The sequence below is a fragment of the Artibeus jamaicensis genome, unplaced genomic scaffold (assembly GCF_021234435.1).
Source record: "Artibeus jamaicensis isolate MK-2021 breed Jamaican fruit bat unplaced genomic scaffold, CSHL_Jam_final scaffold_754, whole genome shotgun sequence".
Taxonomy (NCBI): Eukaryota; Metazoa; Chordata; class Mammalia; order Chiroptera; family Phyllostomidae; genus Artibeus; species Artibeus jamaicensis.
This window is the reverse complement of record NW_026522054.1, coordinates 7,549,270-7,565,284: the sequence shown is the minus strand read 5'-3', so window position 1 is coordinate 7,565,284 and position 16,015 is coordinate 7,549,270. Positions and strand designations below refer to the sequence as shown.

The 16,015-nt window shown below is 65.3% G+C and overlaps 2 protein-coding genes across 2 annotated transcripts in view; both read left to right on the top strand.

Moving 5' to 3' along the window:
* Positions 1 to 5,572: 5,572 nt before the first annotated feature.
* Positions 5,573 to 6,082, top strand: ASCL5 (achaete-scute family bHLH transcription factor 5). The gene has a single exon (XM_037160910.2). It carries the CDS (start codon positions 5,573 to 5,575, stop codon positions 6,080 to 6,082), a length of 510 nt encoding a protein of 169 aa, XP_037016805.2.
* Positions 6,083 to 7,540: 1,458 nt separating this feature from the next.
* The window catches only part of CACNA1S (calcium voltage-gated channel subunit alpha1 S), a 33,997-nt gene continuing 25,522 nt past the window's right edge, over positions 7,541 to 16,015 (top strand). Inside the window, exons 1-6 of the mRNA XM_053659529.1 lie at positions 7,541 to 7,772; positions 9,204 to 9,309; positions 12,879 to 13,018; positions 14,285 to 14,427; positions 14,601 to 14,753; positions 14,938 to 15,143. Of these exons, the coding sequence (XP_053515504.1) occupies positions 7,621 to 7,772; positions 9,204 to 9,309; positions 12,879 to 13,018; positions 14,285 to 14,427; positions 14,601 to 14,753; positions 14,938 to 15,143 (900 nt within the window). The 5' untranslated portion in view covers positions 7,541 to 7,620. The remainder of the gene's footprint in view (positions 7,773 to 9,203; positions 9,310 to 12,878; positions 13,019 to 14,284; positions 14,428 to 14,600; positions 14,754 to 14,937; positions 15,144 to 16,015) is intronic.

The following is a 16,015-nucleotide window of genomic DNA, read 5'->3' as shown; positions in this document are numbered from 1 at the left end:
GAGGCAACAAACTGCCTGCCCCCTGGTCTGTGGCCCCAGAGCCGCTCTGGGCAGGAGTGACGGGGCCCCTGCAAGCCTGTGCCAGGGTGGGGGGTATTGGGAGGTGGCTGGCTCCCCGCAAACCCCCACAGCTCACTGCCCTGTGTGGGGCTGAGGAGAGAGCAGAGCCTGAAGAAAGGGCCGCAGGGCCGGGTGACAGACGCCCAGACCTGCACTCTGCTGACCCGGAGACTCCCAGGGGCCCCTGGAACTGGCAGGGTGGGTGGGCAGTGCGCCCTGAAGGCCTGAAAAGACCTGGTTTCCCACCCCTTCGGCCCTGTGGCAACCCCAGCTGTCCCCGAGCCCGTCTCTGAGGACACCAGGGCCTTACCTGTAGCTGCCCCTCAGAGGATGGTGACCATTGTGGGGCCAGGTCCCAACCTCTCCCAATTAGTAAAGTGAGTGGCCCGGTTGAGACCCATGCTCCCCAGCAGCCCGGGTGCAGAAGCCAACTGCCACTCGCTAGCAGGGCCACCAAGTCCTCCTGAAAGCCTCCCGTGCCTCTGAGTCGTCACTGGGAGTGGGGTGCCGGCCTGTAGCCCCAGGCGACCAGGAGCAGACGGGGAACCTGCACTGAGCCAAGGACAAGCCTCCCACATAAGGACACACTCAGAGTGCCCACGGCCATGGTCCTTCTTGCCACTTGCAGTGGGGCCCTTAGTCTGGGCTCTGCCCCTCAGTCTGGGCTCTGAGGGGTCACAGGGGCCTCCCCCACTCCGTGGCCAGAGAACCCGGACTGCAGCTAAACCAGCCTTGGGAAAGCTCCTCTCAGAACCTCCTGGGACGACACCATGGGGCTCCCCTGGCCCCGGCTGTGCCCTGGCGTGGAGCTGAGCCGGAGACAAGGCCACACGTAGGCTGACCCTGAGGACACTGGGCCCCTCTGGCCAGGGCGGCAGGCACAGAGGGTGGGGCTCCAGCCTGGAGGTGGGAGCTCCAGCTGGGCCTGGAGCAGCAGGTCTTCTCCAGGCGGGGAGGGTGGGGAAGCAGCCCGTCCCTTCCCAACGTGCTGTGCACACCACAAGCATTTCTGGTGGCACCCACGCGCGAATTCTTCATTCTAGTGCTCATGCGGTTGTTTTAATGAGTTTCAGGGGAAGCCACAGCGTGTCAGCTTTGAGATTCCATGCACATCAGTGGGAAGGACAGGTGAGGGCGTGAGTGGGTGCAGAGAAAACGCAGCCTGACAGTGTGTGCTCTTGGGCTGCGGCGACTTTGGAGGGACCCGGTGCCACCATGCTCGTTCAGGTCCCCTCAGAGTGACCCCTGATGGCCGACTCCGGCTCAGGCTCCCCAGGGCCATGGTGGGTGAAGAGTGTGGGCGGGGGTCTTCATTCTGCTGGTGCCGTGGGGCCACCCGGCAGCCCAGACCCCTGAATTCGGAGAGAGGTGTGCTCCTCAACCGCAGGGCCTCCCCCACAGGAGCCCGGTGCCCTCCTGCCCCGCACACTGGCCCCAGGCAGCCATCAGCCCTGGGCTTTCCGCGGGGCAGTGCCCTGGGGGCAGAGCATCTCCACCTGCCCTGCCAGGGCTGCGGCGGCCAATCACGGCAGGCCAGGAGTGGCCCTCTCTCCTCCTCCAGCCCATCCCCCTCCGCCCTCCTCCCTCCCCTTCTGGGTGTGTCCCTGTTGGAAGCTCCATCAGGTAAAGCGTACCTGGCTCCCGGTGCTGTGGCGGGAAGCCGGGCAGAGGCTGCGAGGCGCCAGGGCAGGCGGGAGGTGCGGAGGCCCACTGTCCCCCGCCTGGAAGCCCACAAGCCATGGGTGGCTGTGCTGGAGGGGCCGACCCAGGAGGTAACCGCACACAGGTGGCGGCCGGGGGAACGAGGCCAGGAACTTGCTCCCCGAGGGCTTCGTCCCCGACGGCTTCCCTCCCCAAAGGCAGGGACCCAGGCTGCCTCCTGCTGGCTGGGGGTGGGGGGCGGTGTGCTGGGCTTTGAGGGTGCTTCTGTGGTTCTGCCCCCGGGCACTGGGTTTGGCCAGATGCCTGACACATGGAGAAGCAAAGCAGGGCTCTCCCTGGGGGCACGCCAGCTGGGCGCTATCCTGGAAGGGAGGCTGGGGACCTGGGAGCACTGGACTGCTCCTGGCCATGGGAGACGGCTTGAGAGGTGCGGGGCTGTGGGTGGGGGTGCAGGCTCCAGTGCCAACTGTGGGGGCCAGGGTCCAGCTCCCCCCCCGCCCCCCGAGCAGCTGGCTGCCATCAGGCCTCTGTTTGCTTGGGTCTCTGCCCGTCCCCTGGCACAGGGTCAGCCGCGGTAGCAGCCACCCTGGAGCCCGGTCACGGGCAGCACGCAAAATTAGGCGAGTGTCCAGACCAGAGCAAAGTCTATGTGGGCTTTCTTGTTATTTTTTAAACCCCACTGTCCACTAGAAGCTCACCTAAGCCACACAAGCTCTCTGGGTCTCAGTTTCCCCATCTGTAACAGGGGCGGGAAGTTCCCTCAAGGGGATCCAGTTTCTGCAGCAATGGCGGTCTCCTTGTGAGTCCGGCCCAGACCGAGGGGGTCTGACTGCATGCGCCCGGAGAGTTTGTGTGGGGCCGGATCCAGCCGGTCTCCCTGCATGGCGCAGTAACTCAGGAAGAAAGCGTGGGTGCCGTCCCCCCACACACAGGACAGACGACGGGCTTGCTCATGGTCCCGGAGCTGGGCGGGGGCAAAGGCAGGGTCCGAAGCCCATTCTGTTGGCCTGAGTCCCGGTTATCAGCTAAGTTTCAACAGGATGCAGAAAACACCTGTCCCCCTAAAACGCGGGAGACCATATGATGGACGGCGATCTGGCGAGAGACTGTCTGCCTGACACTTCAGCCACCAGGACAGGGACCTGGGGCGGGGATGTGAGGGTCCACTGTCCCAAATGGCCACAAGGGCAGGTTCTCATGGCCCCAGCTTCCTCCTGGTGGAGTGGGACAGAAGACACCTCCTTATCGGGACACCCAGGGTGTGACACACCGCAAGGACGAAGCAACATAAGTTCACTCCAAGGAGGTGCCGTGTCCCCAAAGCCTGGTGACAGGGGCATTGCTTCCCACCTACAGAGCCTCTGAGTCTGGGGTGGCCGGGACCCCAGGAAACCTCACACTCCTGTCATCCTGGGAGGCCACGGGCTTTCCCCATGGGACACTGACCCCTGTGAGCACGGGCCTTCCAGGGGAAGGAGAGCAGCGCCCGGACCCGCCTTTCTCTGTCCCACATCGCGGCTTTGCTCACGCTCGGCGGTTAAGGAAGACGTGCCCTGGAGAGGGTGGCGAGGCCCGGCCGGCCCCACGGGGTATCCTGGTTTCTCCTGAAGCCCAAGTTCACCGTTCATTGGCTGTGTGACCTTGGGGAGCTTACTGCGCCTCTCTGTGCTCCCACTTTCCTGTCTGTGGAATAGGGGGAATACGAGTCCCTGCCGGCAGTGAGGAGCAAACGGCTGTGCGTGTGTGTGCGTGTGTGTGTGTGAGTGTTCACGTGGGCATTGAGGGCCGTGCCTGACGGAGAGGAAGGTTGGCTCACAGGTTACCCGGTTCCCTGGCCCTGGAAGGCCGATTCCCAGCTCTCGGTGGCCCCCACACCAGCAGGTCCCGTTCTGAGGGTCAGTCTAGCTGTTCCCTCTCTCAGTGTATGCAGGAGCCCGAATGCCCGGCGGTGACTCTAGACTCTGCCCTGCAGCAGCTGTGCTACCCTGGGCAAGTGGCCGTCCCTCTTCGAGCCTCTGTCCCCTGGTCCGTAAGCTGGGGGCACTGTCTGTGGTGGAGACACTAAGACCCGAGCCCGGCCCCTGGGAAAGCGCAGACAGTGTGGCGGGCGCTGTGCTGGCGCCCTCTGCTCTTGGCCACACTGGGACAGCGCGGAGCCTGCCCCCGGGGCCCAGCCCCAGCCGGCCGGATAAAAGGAAACGGGAGCCGTGTGGGCGGGATTTTCTTCTAGACTTCCTCCCGGACAGGTGTGTCTGTGAGCACAGGTCGGCGCTGTGCCCCGGCCGCATGGGCCGCACGGCCCAGGCCCGCGGCACCTCTAAGACCCCCTCCCAAGGCTGCGCCTGCCTCGCCGACAACCCCAGGTACTAGTAACTGTGTCCCTGTTAGGTGCCATCTGAATTCCCCCGAAGACCTGGGGACTCCCACGGTCCCCAGGGGAGAGTATAACAGGGAGGGAAAACGTCCACCAGTGAGAGGGCAGGACCTGGAATTCCCCGCACCTGCGGCTGCCGTTGCTTCTCCTGGGCACGGGGTGGCTGTTCTCCACCGGTTCTGCCCAGTCCACAGGCTGGACGGGGTCCTGCTGGGTGGGGTTTTTTGGGGGGTACTGCTACTGAGTTCTTCTGAGCACAGACAAGGGGGTTCCTCATCACTTTCCCAGGGGTGCAGCAGCGGTGAGGGTGGTGGCAGCTACATCCAACCCCGGCCAAGCTTCCCGAAAGGCACAGCCTCCTGGCGCCGGGGGGGAGGCAGGTGCGACGCAGGCTATGTGCTTGACGTTCTACCCAGTTCTCCGGGCTCCTTGACAAATTTCCGCAGGGCCTCCACAGGCCCGGAGCTGGGCCCGGCTCTGGACTCGGCCTCCCCAGGGCAGACACTCCCAGGCCCCCAGGACGGCTGGTGGGTGAGTCCACATGGGGTTTGGGGGGCTCAGTGATGCCCCTCCACCGGGCACGGAGAGGGCCGTCAAAGTCCCAACCACATGTCCAAACACCCATGTCCTTCCATGCTGAGTGAGACCCCGAGGCCAGCTGTGGTGGTCCCAGAACTGCTACGATTTTTGGGTGGAAGGCTCTGGAAGGTGTCAGCGATGAGACTCGTCCCCACTGTCAGAGGAAGTGCCCTCGTTGGCATGGTCAGAAGCCAGGCCCCACGGGTGTTTCGGGTGTGTTTTTTCTTATTCGATTCTCATGCACCACTGTCCCCCTGGGAGGGGTTCCCCTCCCCGAGTCTGAGGAATGGGACTCGGTCCTGCAAGAGGGAGGCCGTCTGGGGCTGCAGCGCCGCTCTGTGCCCTTCTGCAGCAGGCGCCCTGCCTCCTGCCCCAAAGCCCACAGTCCCCTTGGAAGGCGGGTGACACGGGCAGTCACTGCTGGCCTTTCCTGAATGGTGTGTCTGTCCGCTCTCTCCTTTAGGACCGGTCCCGGGACTCTCTGCGGAGCTGCCGAGGTCCTAGAGGCAAGTCAGTTCCTGCCCTTGCATCCTCCCCACCCGCAGGCGGCCGGGGTCTCTAAGGCCTGAGGAACCAGGCCCCAGCGCGTGGCACTGCTGGCCAGGCGGGTGCCCATGGGCGGCAGAGGAGAGTGAGCACCCCAAGTCCTGCAGCTCGGGGATGGACTCGGGCCCATGCGCTCTGAGCCTCTGCCCGGTGCCACCCGAGTCCACAGCGATGGCTCCCGTTAGGGGGGCCGCTGAAGCCACCCCAGAGAGTGAAGAGCAACCCTAAGCAGTCCTGGAACCCCCGGGCTGCTGCTGGCGATGTGACTCGTCCCCGCGGTGGGGACGCACAGACCCCGAGCAGGGGCCATTCCGGGAGCGCCTGGCTGTGGGTGCAGCCCCGCGCGGCACCATGAACAGTCACTTCTGCCGGGCGCTGATGGACCGGGGACCCGCGGTGCCCCCCGGCAGCATGCAGCTGGGGTCCGCGCCCCCTCCTCGGCCGGCGCCCCTGCCCGCGGAGCCCCCCGGCGCCATGCCCTTCCTGCTATTCCCGGGCCCCGCCGTCGCCTACGCCGGCCTGTTCCCCTGCGCTCCGGGGCCTGGCGCCCTCGGGGGCTACGACTGTGCGTTCGAGCCCGCCTTCGTCCACAAGCGCAACGAGCGCGAGCGGCACCGCGTGCGCTGCGTCAACGAGGGCTATGCGCGCCTCCGTGGGCACCTGCCGGGCGCGCTGGCCGAACGGCGCCTGAGCAAAGTGGAGACGCTGCGCGCCGCCATCCGCTACATCCGGCACTTGCAGGATCTGCTGCGCGCCGCGCCCGACGGGCCCGGACCCGAGCGCCCAGGCGACGCCCCACCGCCCGAGGGCCCCCGCTTCTCTTCCTCGCCGGGCTTGGAGTCCGAGGAATCCAGCCAGTGATCAGGGCCGGGTTCTCAGGGCCGCCCCACTGCCGAAGGCGCCTGTGACTGCAGGGTCACAGCAGGGCGGCGCAGCGCTACGGACACTCCGAGGGGACGAGAGCTCTGTGTCTGCGACCCCTCCCTCCCTGCCCCGCAGCTGACTTCCTACTCACCAGCTGGACGGAGGGGCCAACACCTGCCCAGGAGCTGGGTGGGCGCAGCGGGGCGCAGGCCTGGGGAAGTGCTCTCCACCTTCTTGCGGTCCCACAGACCGCAAGAGGGCGACCCAGGATGGTCGCCCGCGGGCCTGGCTGAGGTTCAGCTTCAGCCCCGCGCCGGGGAAAGCTGGGCCCAGCCCCTGGCTGTGCACAGCCTGCCGCTGCGCCCTTAGGTGTCCCGGGGACCTCAGGCGTAGCCCTGGGTCTTCGAGTCCCTGGGAGGCGAGCTGCAATTTGGTCCGGATGCGCCCTGCCGGACTCGCCACGAGATGGCCTCAAATACCAGCGTCCTGTTTGGAAGCCTATTTGCAACCCCGTCCTGTCCCCGCGGTGGCGCTCTCTAGCCGCCTTGATGGAGGGCGATCGCCCGGTCCTCTCCTCCCAGAGGGCCCTTTTCCTCGCTGCCCAGCCTCTCCTCTGCCGGGGGCGGAGAGGACTGGTTTTCCCCCTCAGCTGTCTGCCTCTGTGGGCGGTGGAACCGCATGGGTACACTGGCACCCTTTGAGCCCAGTGAGAAAATAAAATGTGCGTTGAGCTTGTGGTTCCTGGACTGTGGTCCACCCTCACACCCCCATTCTCTCTCTCTCTCATCCCCACTCCGTCCTGGCTGTGAGGTGTGTGGGGTGTGCCCCGCCCCCACCTACAGGGAGCTGGGCACTGTCCTGCAGGCTCAGGGAGACCAGAGCCCCAGAGAGAAAGCACTCGACTCGCAGCAGTTGGGGGGAGGGGACACAAAGCAGACAGTCCGCCGGAGTGTGGCAGGTGCCCAGCCAGAGGCGGGCACATCCCAGGCGGTCTTGGGAGCCCTCTGCCCTGGGAGCGGGTTTCATTTTCCTGATGGGGGGGTGAGGGTGGGGAGGGGTCCTGGCCTGGTAGCTGCCTGTGCTGAAGTGGGGGAGGGGGCTGTGGCTTGTGCCCAGGGACCACCCAGCACCTATTCTGGTTGGGGGACATCATGACCCTGGCGGAGGTAGAGCTAATCTTGGCATGAGGGAGCCAGTCTGCAGTTGAGGGTCCACACTGAGGGTCTTGCCCAGCATGAGCCTCCTCCCTGTGCCCACCCCAGGCCCAGGTGCCTTCCAACACCCCACCCCCACCCTCCCAGGGACACTTTGGGATGTCACTGCTGGGCCGCGAAGGAATGACAGCTGCCTGGCCTGAGGGGCTAATTTTACTCCTGAAGCTGGGACAGTAATCCTCAGCCCCTCCCCCGCTGGCCCAGCAGGCAGCCTGGGCCCTGCAGACACCGAGGCCAGTCCCCAAGGCGAGGAGGGCACAGGGGACGCAGGGAGGAGAGGCTGTGGGGCGGGCAGCAGGAGGAACCAGGGCTGCCGGGAGCATGGAGCCGTCCTCTCCCCAGGATGAGGGCCTCAGGAAGAAGCAGCCCAAGAAGCCGGCCCCCGAGATTCTGCCCAGGCCCCCTCGGGCCCTGTTCTGCTTGACCCTCGAGAACCCGCTGAGGAAGGCCTGCATCAGCGTCGTGGAGTGGAAGTATCCTCCGGGCCCAGGGCGGGGAGGCGCGGGCCACGCAGGTGGGGGCCGGGAGAGGGGGAACCGGAGATGGGGCCGTGGAGATGGGGTGGCACTGCTGGAGGACCCTGCGGGAACGAAGCCTTCAGGCAAGAGGGAGTGGGAAGAAGACCGGATGGGGGGGCTTCGGAGGCCTGAGTGGGTGGCCAGGTCCTAGTGACCCCCCCCACCCAAATGCCCACTGACCGCTGTGGCCAGGCTGGGTGTTCCTGGGCTGCTGGCCAGTGCTCCCGAGTGCACGTCACCTGGGGTCTCCCTGAGGGCTTTGAAGCAACAGCCTCATTCCTATATAGGATGAGGGAGAATAAACTGGGGATGGGGGGCACTGCAAGAAAACCTTCCCCTCGATGGGCGGGGTGAGGGTAGGAGAGGCAGGAGCTGGGGTGGGGTGGAGGGACCGGGCTGTAAGGAAGGGCCAGGAGCCTGGCAACCCCAGCTCAGACCCCACGGGTTCAGCACCGGGGGCCCGGCTCTGGGAGGAAGAGCCCTGCAGGTTTGGGGACTGTTTGAGGAAGGAGGGAGGAGGCAGGCGGGGGGGGGGGCGGCATCCTGGGGCTGCCAGAGAAGAGTGGGTGTATCTGAAATGTCTCTGAGGGTTTCTGGGAGCGGCCTCCCAGCAGCTGCTCCCGGGGACCAGGGGTAAGGAGCTGGACAGGGAAAATGTGGGGCCAGGTCGGGGTCATTCTCATCAGAACCAGCTGTGCTCCCCCAGCCCTGCCTCCGAGGGGTCAGGTTTAGGGGGGCAGGGACCTCCCCCAGCCTCCGCCCTCTGGACCTTCCCCCCCAGGCTTCTGCCCCTGCAGCACCTGGGGAATGGGGTTTCCAGCCGAGCCCCCCACCCTCTCCCCCCTCCCCCCTCAGTGCCACCTGCCCTGGCTTGGCCTGGGCCGCCCCAGAAGATGCCTGTGCAGGGGCAGGTCCGTCAGGGGTGGGGGTGCTGTGTGTGGCTCTGAGGGTGCTGGTCCTGCCGGTGGTCATCCACTCCCTCCTTGGGCTCTGGGGCTCAGGAATCCCTCCCCACTGTCCCTTTTCCTGGGCCTGCTCTGTGGGCCCCTCGCCTGTCCCCCGTCAGCCCCATTTCCCCCAGGGAGCCCCCCCAAGTTTGTCTAGCCAGAACCTCAGAAGGCCCGGGCTCCTGGGGAGAGGGCAGGTGAGGCGGGTGTGAGGCAGGCGTGGGGCCTTAAGGCTTCCTGGCCCTGGAAGCTGCTGGGCCTCAGCCCGAGCCAGCGCCTGGGGGCCTCAGAGCATGGGAGGGAGTTTCTGCCCCCCAGGGGAGCCCGGGCCTCTCTCCACCTGCGGGGGAGATCAGGGCCCTCCCTCCCGGGGCGCCCTCCTGCCCCTCACCCTGCGAAGCCACGCCTCACACAAGAGCTCTCCTTAACCCGGCGCCAGACCCTTCGAGACCATCATCCTCCTGACCATCTTCGCCAACTGCGTGGCGCTGGCCGTGTACCTGCCCCTGCCGGAGGACGACAGCAACGCTCTGAACACGGGCCTGGTAAGAGGCCCCTCCCCGCCCGAGGTCCGCACCAGGCGGGGGACCGGGACTGCAGCTCCCGCCCCCAAGGATGCGGACGCCCCGAACCACTGGCGGGGCTGCCCAGTGGCTCCTCGGCTCCACTGGGTTCTGTGACGTGCCAGCCCATCCCTGAGAGAGCGTCACCGTGCCCGGGCACCTTCCTGGGTCCTCGGCACGGTGTCGTGTGACGGGTGTGGAAACTGAGGTCTATAGGGAGCTGAGTGCCCACTTCCCCTCCTGGACAGAATCCAGAAAACCCTGTCCCCACCGAGCTCATCTCCCTGGGAGGTCCCATCAAGGACCACAGGCAGAAGGCATAACCTGTGATGGAACCAGAACAGGCCAGGGCTAGACGGACTGTTTTATGGGCCAGACAGTGGAGGCTTAACTTAAAGGGTCCACCCACCCGAAGCCAGTAAAAGTGCTTCCCGAGTCCAGATGCGTCCGTATTAGATGCCAGGCTCAGTGCTGAACGCTTTCCTCTATGGCCCACTTTCGTCCCCCTGTGAGGGAGTGACATCATAGACGAGGGAACCGAGGCTCAGAGAGTGGGGGTGCTGGGCCCAGGGACACCCCATGTGCGCCTCCTCCGGGGATCTGTCACACAGGCCTGTGACTTCTAGCCCTGCCCTGTGACCGCTGTGTTGCCGATCGTAATGACGGCAGGAGGACTTCTAGGAGACATCCCTGGAAACTGTGGTCTCGACAGGCTTGTCCCTCCCCTGCCTTGCCGGGGTGGGGAGTTTGAGAGAAAGATGTTACCTGGCCCTCCTCACATGGGGTCCAGGATTCCAGGGAGTCGGTCCCAGGTGGGTGGGCTTCTGCACCAGCTGGGCTCCACTGGGAGAGCACCGGCTCCCTCCTGGGTTCGACTGGAGGGTGGGGCAGCTGTGGGCGGGGCCACGTAAACTCCCAGCGGGACGCCAGTCTCAGAGCCCCGCCCCCTCGCCTTCACAGCGGCTCCTCTCTGGTCCTGAGTCTGGGAGGGCTCTGGGCCCATGCCCCGGGCCCACCCACCCTTCAGGACTGCGGATTTGGGTTCTATGTCCGCTCTCTAAGAAACTGACGCCTTAGAAAAGGATCTGCCCTCCGGGAGGGTATTCAGTCACGCGGGGGCTGTTTCCATCTTGAAACAGAATGACGTCCCTGAACTCCCTAAACGTTTCCTAGGGCCCCACGCGCATTGCCTTAGACGCGGGCTGGGGGTTCCCCGGCCTGGGGCTCCAGGGAGAGGAAGCTTTCGCGGCGATGACGTCACCTCAGATGCGGGGCCAGATGCGGTGTCCCGGGTTGGTCGGCCCAGAGAGGGCAGGCGCCCCTCCAGCCGCACAGGCAGCTCTAGCTGAGGGCTCAGGAGGACCTAGGGGCAGATGGGGGCCCAGCAGGTGCAACTGGCTTCCAGTGGGTGGGGACCAGGGAGGCCGAAAACACTGCATGATGCGTGGGACCCCAATTCCGCACAAAGAGCTGCCCAGCCTGAACATAACCGGGGCCGAGGTTGAGAAAACCTGGAAGTTACTGATGAAACAGCCCTTGGCCGGGCCAGCTAGGTCACCCTCCACTGTGACACCACGGGGACGTGGTGCCTTTCTTCTGCCGGATTCCCAGGTCCTGGGTGATTTCTGGTAACGGTGGCTAAGCAGTCCTCAGTGCTGCCTGGGGTGGGGGCGGTGGGCCAGCCCCTCCCTGGCTTCGCAGTGGCTCCCGCAGACAGGGCCGGGCCTCTGGGACATTCCTAGGGTTCGGGTTGCTGCCCGGCCCTCGGGAGGCTGCAGTCTGAGCCTCTGGCAGGCAGGATGGCTGTCTTTTTATAGGGTCAGGAATGTGCCCGGGGCGGCCTCGGCTCTGGCCTTGACCATCAGAGAACCAGGTCGTGCAGGGTGCAGGCAGGGAGCCTGGTCACCCAGCAGGGGCCTGGAAAAATGACCCGAGGCCCCACCTTGATGCTGCCTGAGCCCCCACAGGCACCCGCCACCCCTCCCCCAGAGCCCTCGCTTGCTGGGGGTGAGCAGGAGCCCCACGGATAACCCCGAGCACTCGGCCCAGCCGGGCTGTCACTGGGCCGTCACTGGGGAGGCACAGGGTTTCAAACTGGACAAGACTGCCTGGAGCTGGCCCTTTGCTGGCAGCTTTCCACGCTCCCCGAGTCCCGGCCTCCCCATCTGCACACAAGGACCCCAGAATCTCCTGGGCAGCACGGGGGTGTCGATGAGTGCCGGCCTCGGGTCCTGCCTGGAGCCCGGGTGGGGCTCAGGGGATCCCTTTCTGCACTCCTGGCCCTCCTGGCCCCCCACTAACGTCCCACGGAGCCCAGACCTGGGGTGGGAGGCAGGACCAGCCTGCCCAGACCGGCTTAGACTAGTCGGTGGGGCGAGGGTTCATCAGGCTAAATATAGCCACTTCCCTCACCCCCAGCGGGTCATCTTCCAAACCTGGAGGCTGCATGGGGCCAGGGGCCAGGGGCCAGGGCCCCGAGACCCGTGGGTCCGGCGGTTCGCCAGGAGTCACTCAGGCTGGCTCACCCGGAGCGCAGCCAACTCTGTCTTGCAGGTGGGCTGGGGTGGGCTGCCTGGGCGCCCACTCTCTCCGAGCCCCACTCCCCTCACTGGCGAGGGGGAAGCATAGCTGGAGGGCTCTGGGTCCAGAGGGACGCTGGGTGCCACTGATAGAGACAGGGACGCACGCAGACGAGTGGGTCCCAGGGGTGGGAAGACATGAGGGCAAGAACATGAGCTCTAGGTAGGACATGGCCCCAGACATGGCCCCGTCCACAGCCCCGTGAGAACCGACAGACAGGGTGCTGGCAGGAGAGCGGCCCCCACAGGCCTGGGGGTTACGGCGCCTTTGAGGGTGCCAGCGATGGTGGATGCGTCCTGGAAGGATGCAGGCGGTTTCTGCCACCTCTGTTCTGCAAAGGAGCGAGCGCCGTCTCCCGAAGGCTTCGGGCCGTTTCAGGCAGAGCCAGTGAGCAGTGACAGGTGTACGGCAGCGGCCCCCCACCCGCCAATGGCGACCCTGGGAGGATGTTTGGGGAACGCTGATGATGTGGACCTTGGAGAGGCAGCCAGGCCCCCCTGGGGTGCCCTTGCTAAACGTCTGGGACAAACCCAGTGAGACACAGAGCCCAGGCCAGAGGGGCCTCGGGTCGTGCAACCCATGGGACAGGGTTCTCATGACTCAGGGCAGGACCTGGGCACCCTCTGCTTGCTCCGGCCATGGGTTTGACCTGGGCGCTCCGAGCTGGGGGGTGGTTGAGCTGGTGGGGGAGCTGGGACTCGCAGCTAACAGGCGTGGCATGTGGCCCTGTCCTGGCATAAGGAGCTACGAGTCCACAGAGTGTGGATGTCGGCCTGGGGACCGTGCCCAGCATGGGCGTGGATGGTGGGCCTGGACCCAGCCAGCTGCAGAGGTGCCAGGTTCTCCACGTCAGCCGGGGAGTGAGGAGCCCATGGGCAGGGTCTTCAGGGTGTGGGGGGTTGGGGCTGAGGGGCAAGGGTGGGCTGAGGTGCTGGGGAGCGGCCCGAGGAGTAACGGCTCCACCCCCGCAGGAGAAACTGGAGTACTTCTTCCTCGTTGTCTTTTCGGTCGAAGCCGCCATGAAGATCATCGCCTACGGCTTCCTCTTCCACCAGGACGCCTACCTGCGCAGCGGCTGGAACGCCCTTGACTTCATCATCGTCTTCCTGGGGTGAGGCCAAGAGTGCAGGGAGGTGCAAGAGGCCCTCGGGGACCCTGTGCCTGCCACCGCCGCCGCCAGCACCCCAGGGCAGGACAGAACCCTACTCTGTGCATGGGGTGGGAGGAGCCGCCTCAGTGGGGTCCCCGACAGGATACCCTGCCTGGCCGGTCACACCCCGCCCGCCCCAGAGGGGATGCCTGTGGTTCCATCTGCTGCCCGTCATCCCCCACCCCCAGCCAACCGTCTAGTCATTTATGCCACACCCTGTCTCCAAATACAGCCAGTCTGAGCTGAGGGTCCGGGCTCCAACCTGTAACTTCGGGGCACCCAGGTCAGCCCCTAAGACAACCCGTCAGCACGACCACGTCCTTGTGCTGGCAGCCTCTATCGGGCAGTTGCTACGCGCCTTGCTCTAACATCGCATTCGATTCTCCCGATCACCAGGCTACTTTCTCCCTTTAAGAAAGCTGAGGCCCCTGGGGAGTCCAGAGACTTGCCCAAGGTCACACTGCTCCCCGGGGGGCCGTGCTCTGACCCCCAGACCCGGGTGGCCTCGGCCCCAGAGGTGGCCGCCTCCCCACCACGCGGCCCTTCAGGGCAGCGCACACTCTGTTGACTGTTAACCACGTCCGGCACTGCCCTGGGCACCCGGGGAGCTGAGGGACGCGGTGAGCCAGGCTCCCTCTGGAGCCCAAGACACAGACTTCCAGAAGGACGGTGTCAGGAGCTGCCCCACCCCGAGCAGCACTGTTTCACACCCAGTGGGTCCCCGGTTCGGCCGTCAAAAGCAAGGTTTGGGAGGAAGGGCTGGGGATGGACTTCCAAAAGACTGAGGAAGTTTGAGTCCCTTAGAGAAGAGGAGGCGGTGGGACCAGGAGGGGGAGCATGGCTCCGGACTTCTTCCCCCCTGCCCCGGGCCCCACGGATGAGGGGCTGCTGCCTCCCGGCGGCCCTCGGTGGGGTGGCCGAGCCCCTGGGCTGGGGACTCTAGTCGTAGGTGACACACACATGCCTCTCCTCCCCAACCCGTGCCCTGAGGCGACATTACAGATGGTTCCGATGCTCTTTTCTGGAAGACTGACCTTGGCCTCAGAACATTTTGTAGTAAGACCCTTGGGCAGGTGTCCCTGAAGCAGAACTGGCCATGGGGGGAACTGTGTCTGCTACCCTTCCCGTCGGATTCCTGTGGGTCCCCTGAGCGCAGAGGGAACACGGGGTCCCGGGGACAGTGCTCCTCTGACGGCTGGGCCCTCTCCCTTCCCCTCCCCCCACCAGGGTCTTCACGGTGATTCTGGAGCAGGTCAACGTCATTCAGAGCAACACTGCCCCGCTGAGCAGCAAGGGCGCCGGCCTGGACGTCAAGGCCCTGAGAGCCTTCCGCGTGCTCAGGCCCCTGCGGCTGGTGTCCGGGGTGCCCAGTGGGTGGCAGTGTCCTCACGCCCCCCACCCCGCCCCCGCCTGCTCCCTGGCCCAGTTCTGGGTCCTCCTCCTGCCCTGGTGTCCCAGAGGCTGCTGCCCAGGGCGGGGAGAGTGGGAGGGGACCCTGGGGCGCTGACCCTCCCTCGCTCCTCTCCCACCCGCCCCGCTGCAGGTCTGCAGGTGGTCCTCAACTCCATCTTCAAGGCCATGCTGCCGCTGTTCCACATCGCCTTGCTGGTCCTCTTCATGGTCATCATCTACGCCATCATCGGCCTGGAGCTCTTCAAGGGCAAGATGCACAAGACATGCTACTTCATCGGGACCGGTGAGTCCCGGGGCTGAACTGTGGCAGAGGCCCCGACAACTCCGGGGTGGGGGGGGGCCCACCCTGCCGTGGAGCCGCCGCACGCTGGGTCACCGCTGGCCACAGCTGCTGGCCTTGGGAAAGCTACCAGCAACGTTTCTCCCGTCACCACCCACTGCCTGCTGTCCAACCCTCCCGCCTGCAGACATCGTGGCCACGGTGGAGAACGAGAAGCCGTCCCCCTGCGCCAGGACCGGCTCGGGCCGCCCCTGCACCATCAACGGCAGCGAGTGCCGAGGCGGCTGGCCGGGGCCCAACCACGGCATCACGCACTTCGACAACTTCGGCTTCTCCATGCTCACGGTGTACCAGTGCATCACCATGGAGGGCTGGACCGAGGTCCTGTACTGGGTGGGTTGGCCGCACCTGCCCGAGCATCTCTCTTCCTCGGGGCTGACGGGGGCGGGGGCGGCCCTGCCTCTTCTCGCTCTTCCCTGGGAGCCCCCTCTGGTCCCCAGGTGTGTGTCCCCGCACCCCTGAGACACCCCCAGGGTGGAGCCTACCTGTGCAGCACTGGGAGGAGCAGAGGAGGAAGCCAGGAGCACGGGTCTGGCTCTGGTCTCCCCTCCTAACTCATCCCTAAGCCTGGCTGGTGTCACTGCTTAGGGCCTGGAGCCTCAGGTCTCTTGGGGGATGACGGCCTCTTGAGTCTCTTCTGGCCACTGGGCAGGACTGCTTTCCCGTATGATCAACACTGGACACGAGTTTCCTCGCCCGTGACAGGAGAGTGCTGCCCACGTCCTTGGGCGGCACTGGCAGGGAGTGGGAGGATTCACTTCATCACAACAGAGCGGCCTGAAGCTGATGCCGTGGAAACCTTCGTGGGGTGTCTGCTGTTTATTTGGTGTTACTGAGAGCTAGGCTGCATTTCCTATTTAATCACCTTGTAATGGGAGGCACTGTTCCCATTTCACAGATGGGGAAACTGAGGCTCAGAGAGGTTCAGTAACTTGCCCATGGTTAGGGAGCTTGTGAGCAACAGATCCAAGACCTCTAGTTCGTCTGGCTGCTATACTGACTCAGCTGCAGCGGCATGAGCTGCTGGTGGGGGAAACACTGTGGGGAAACACTGTGACAGTGGGGGAAACATTGTAACAGTGGGGAAAACACTGTGACAGTGGGGGAAACATTATAACAGTGGGGGAAACATTGTAACATGTCAAATGCTCTGCTGGTATGGAGGACTCACATGAACAGTTTTTGTGAGCTCCTACCATGGAAGC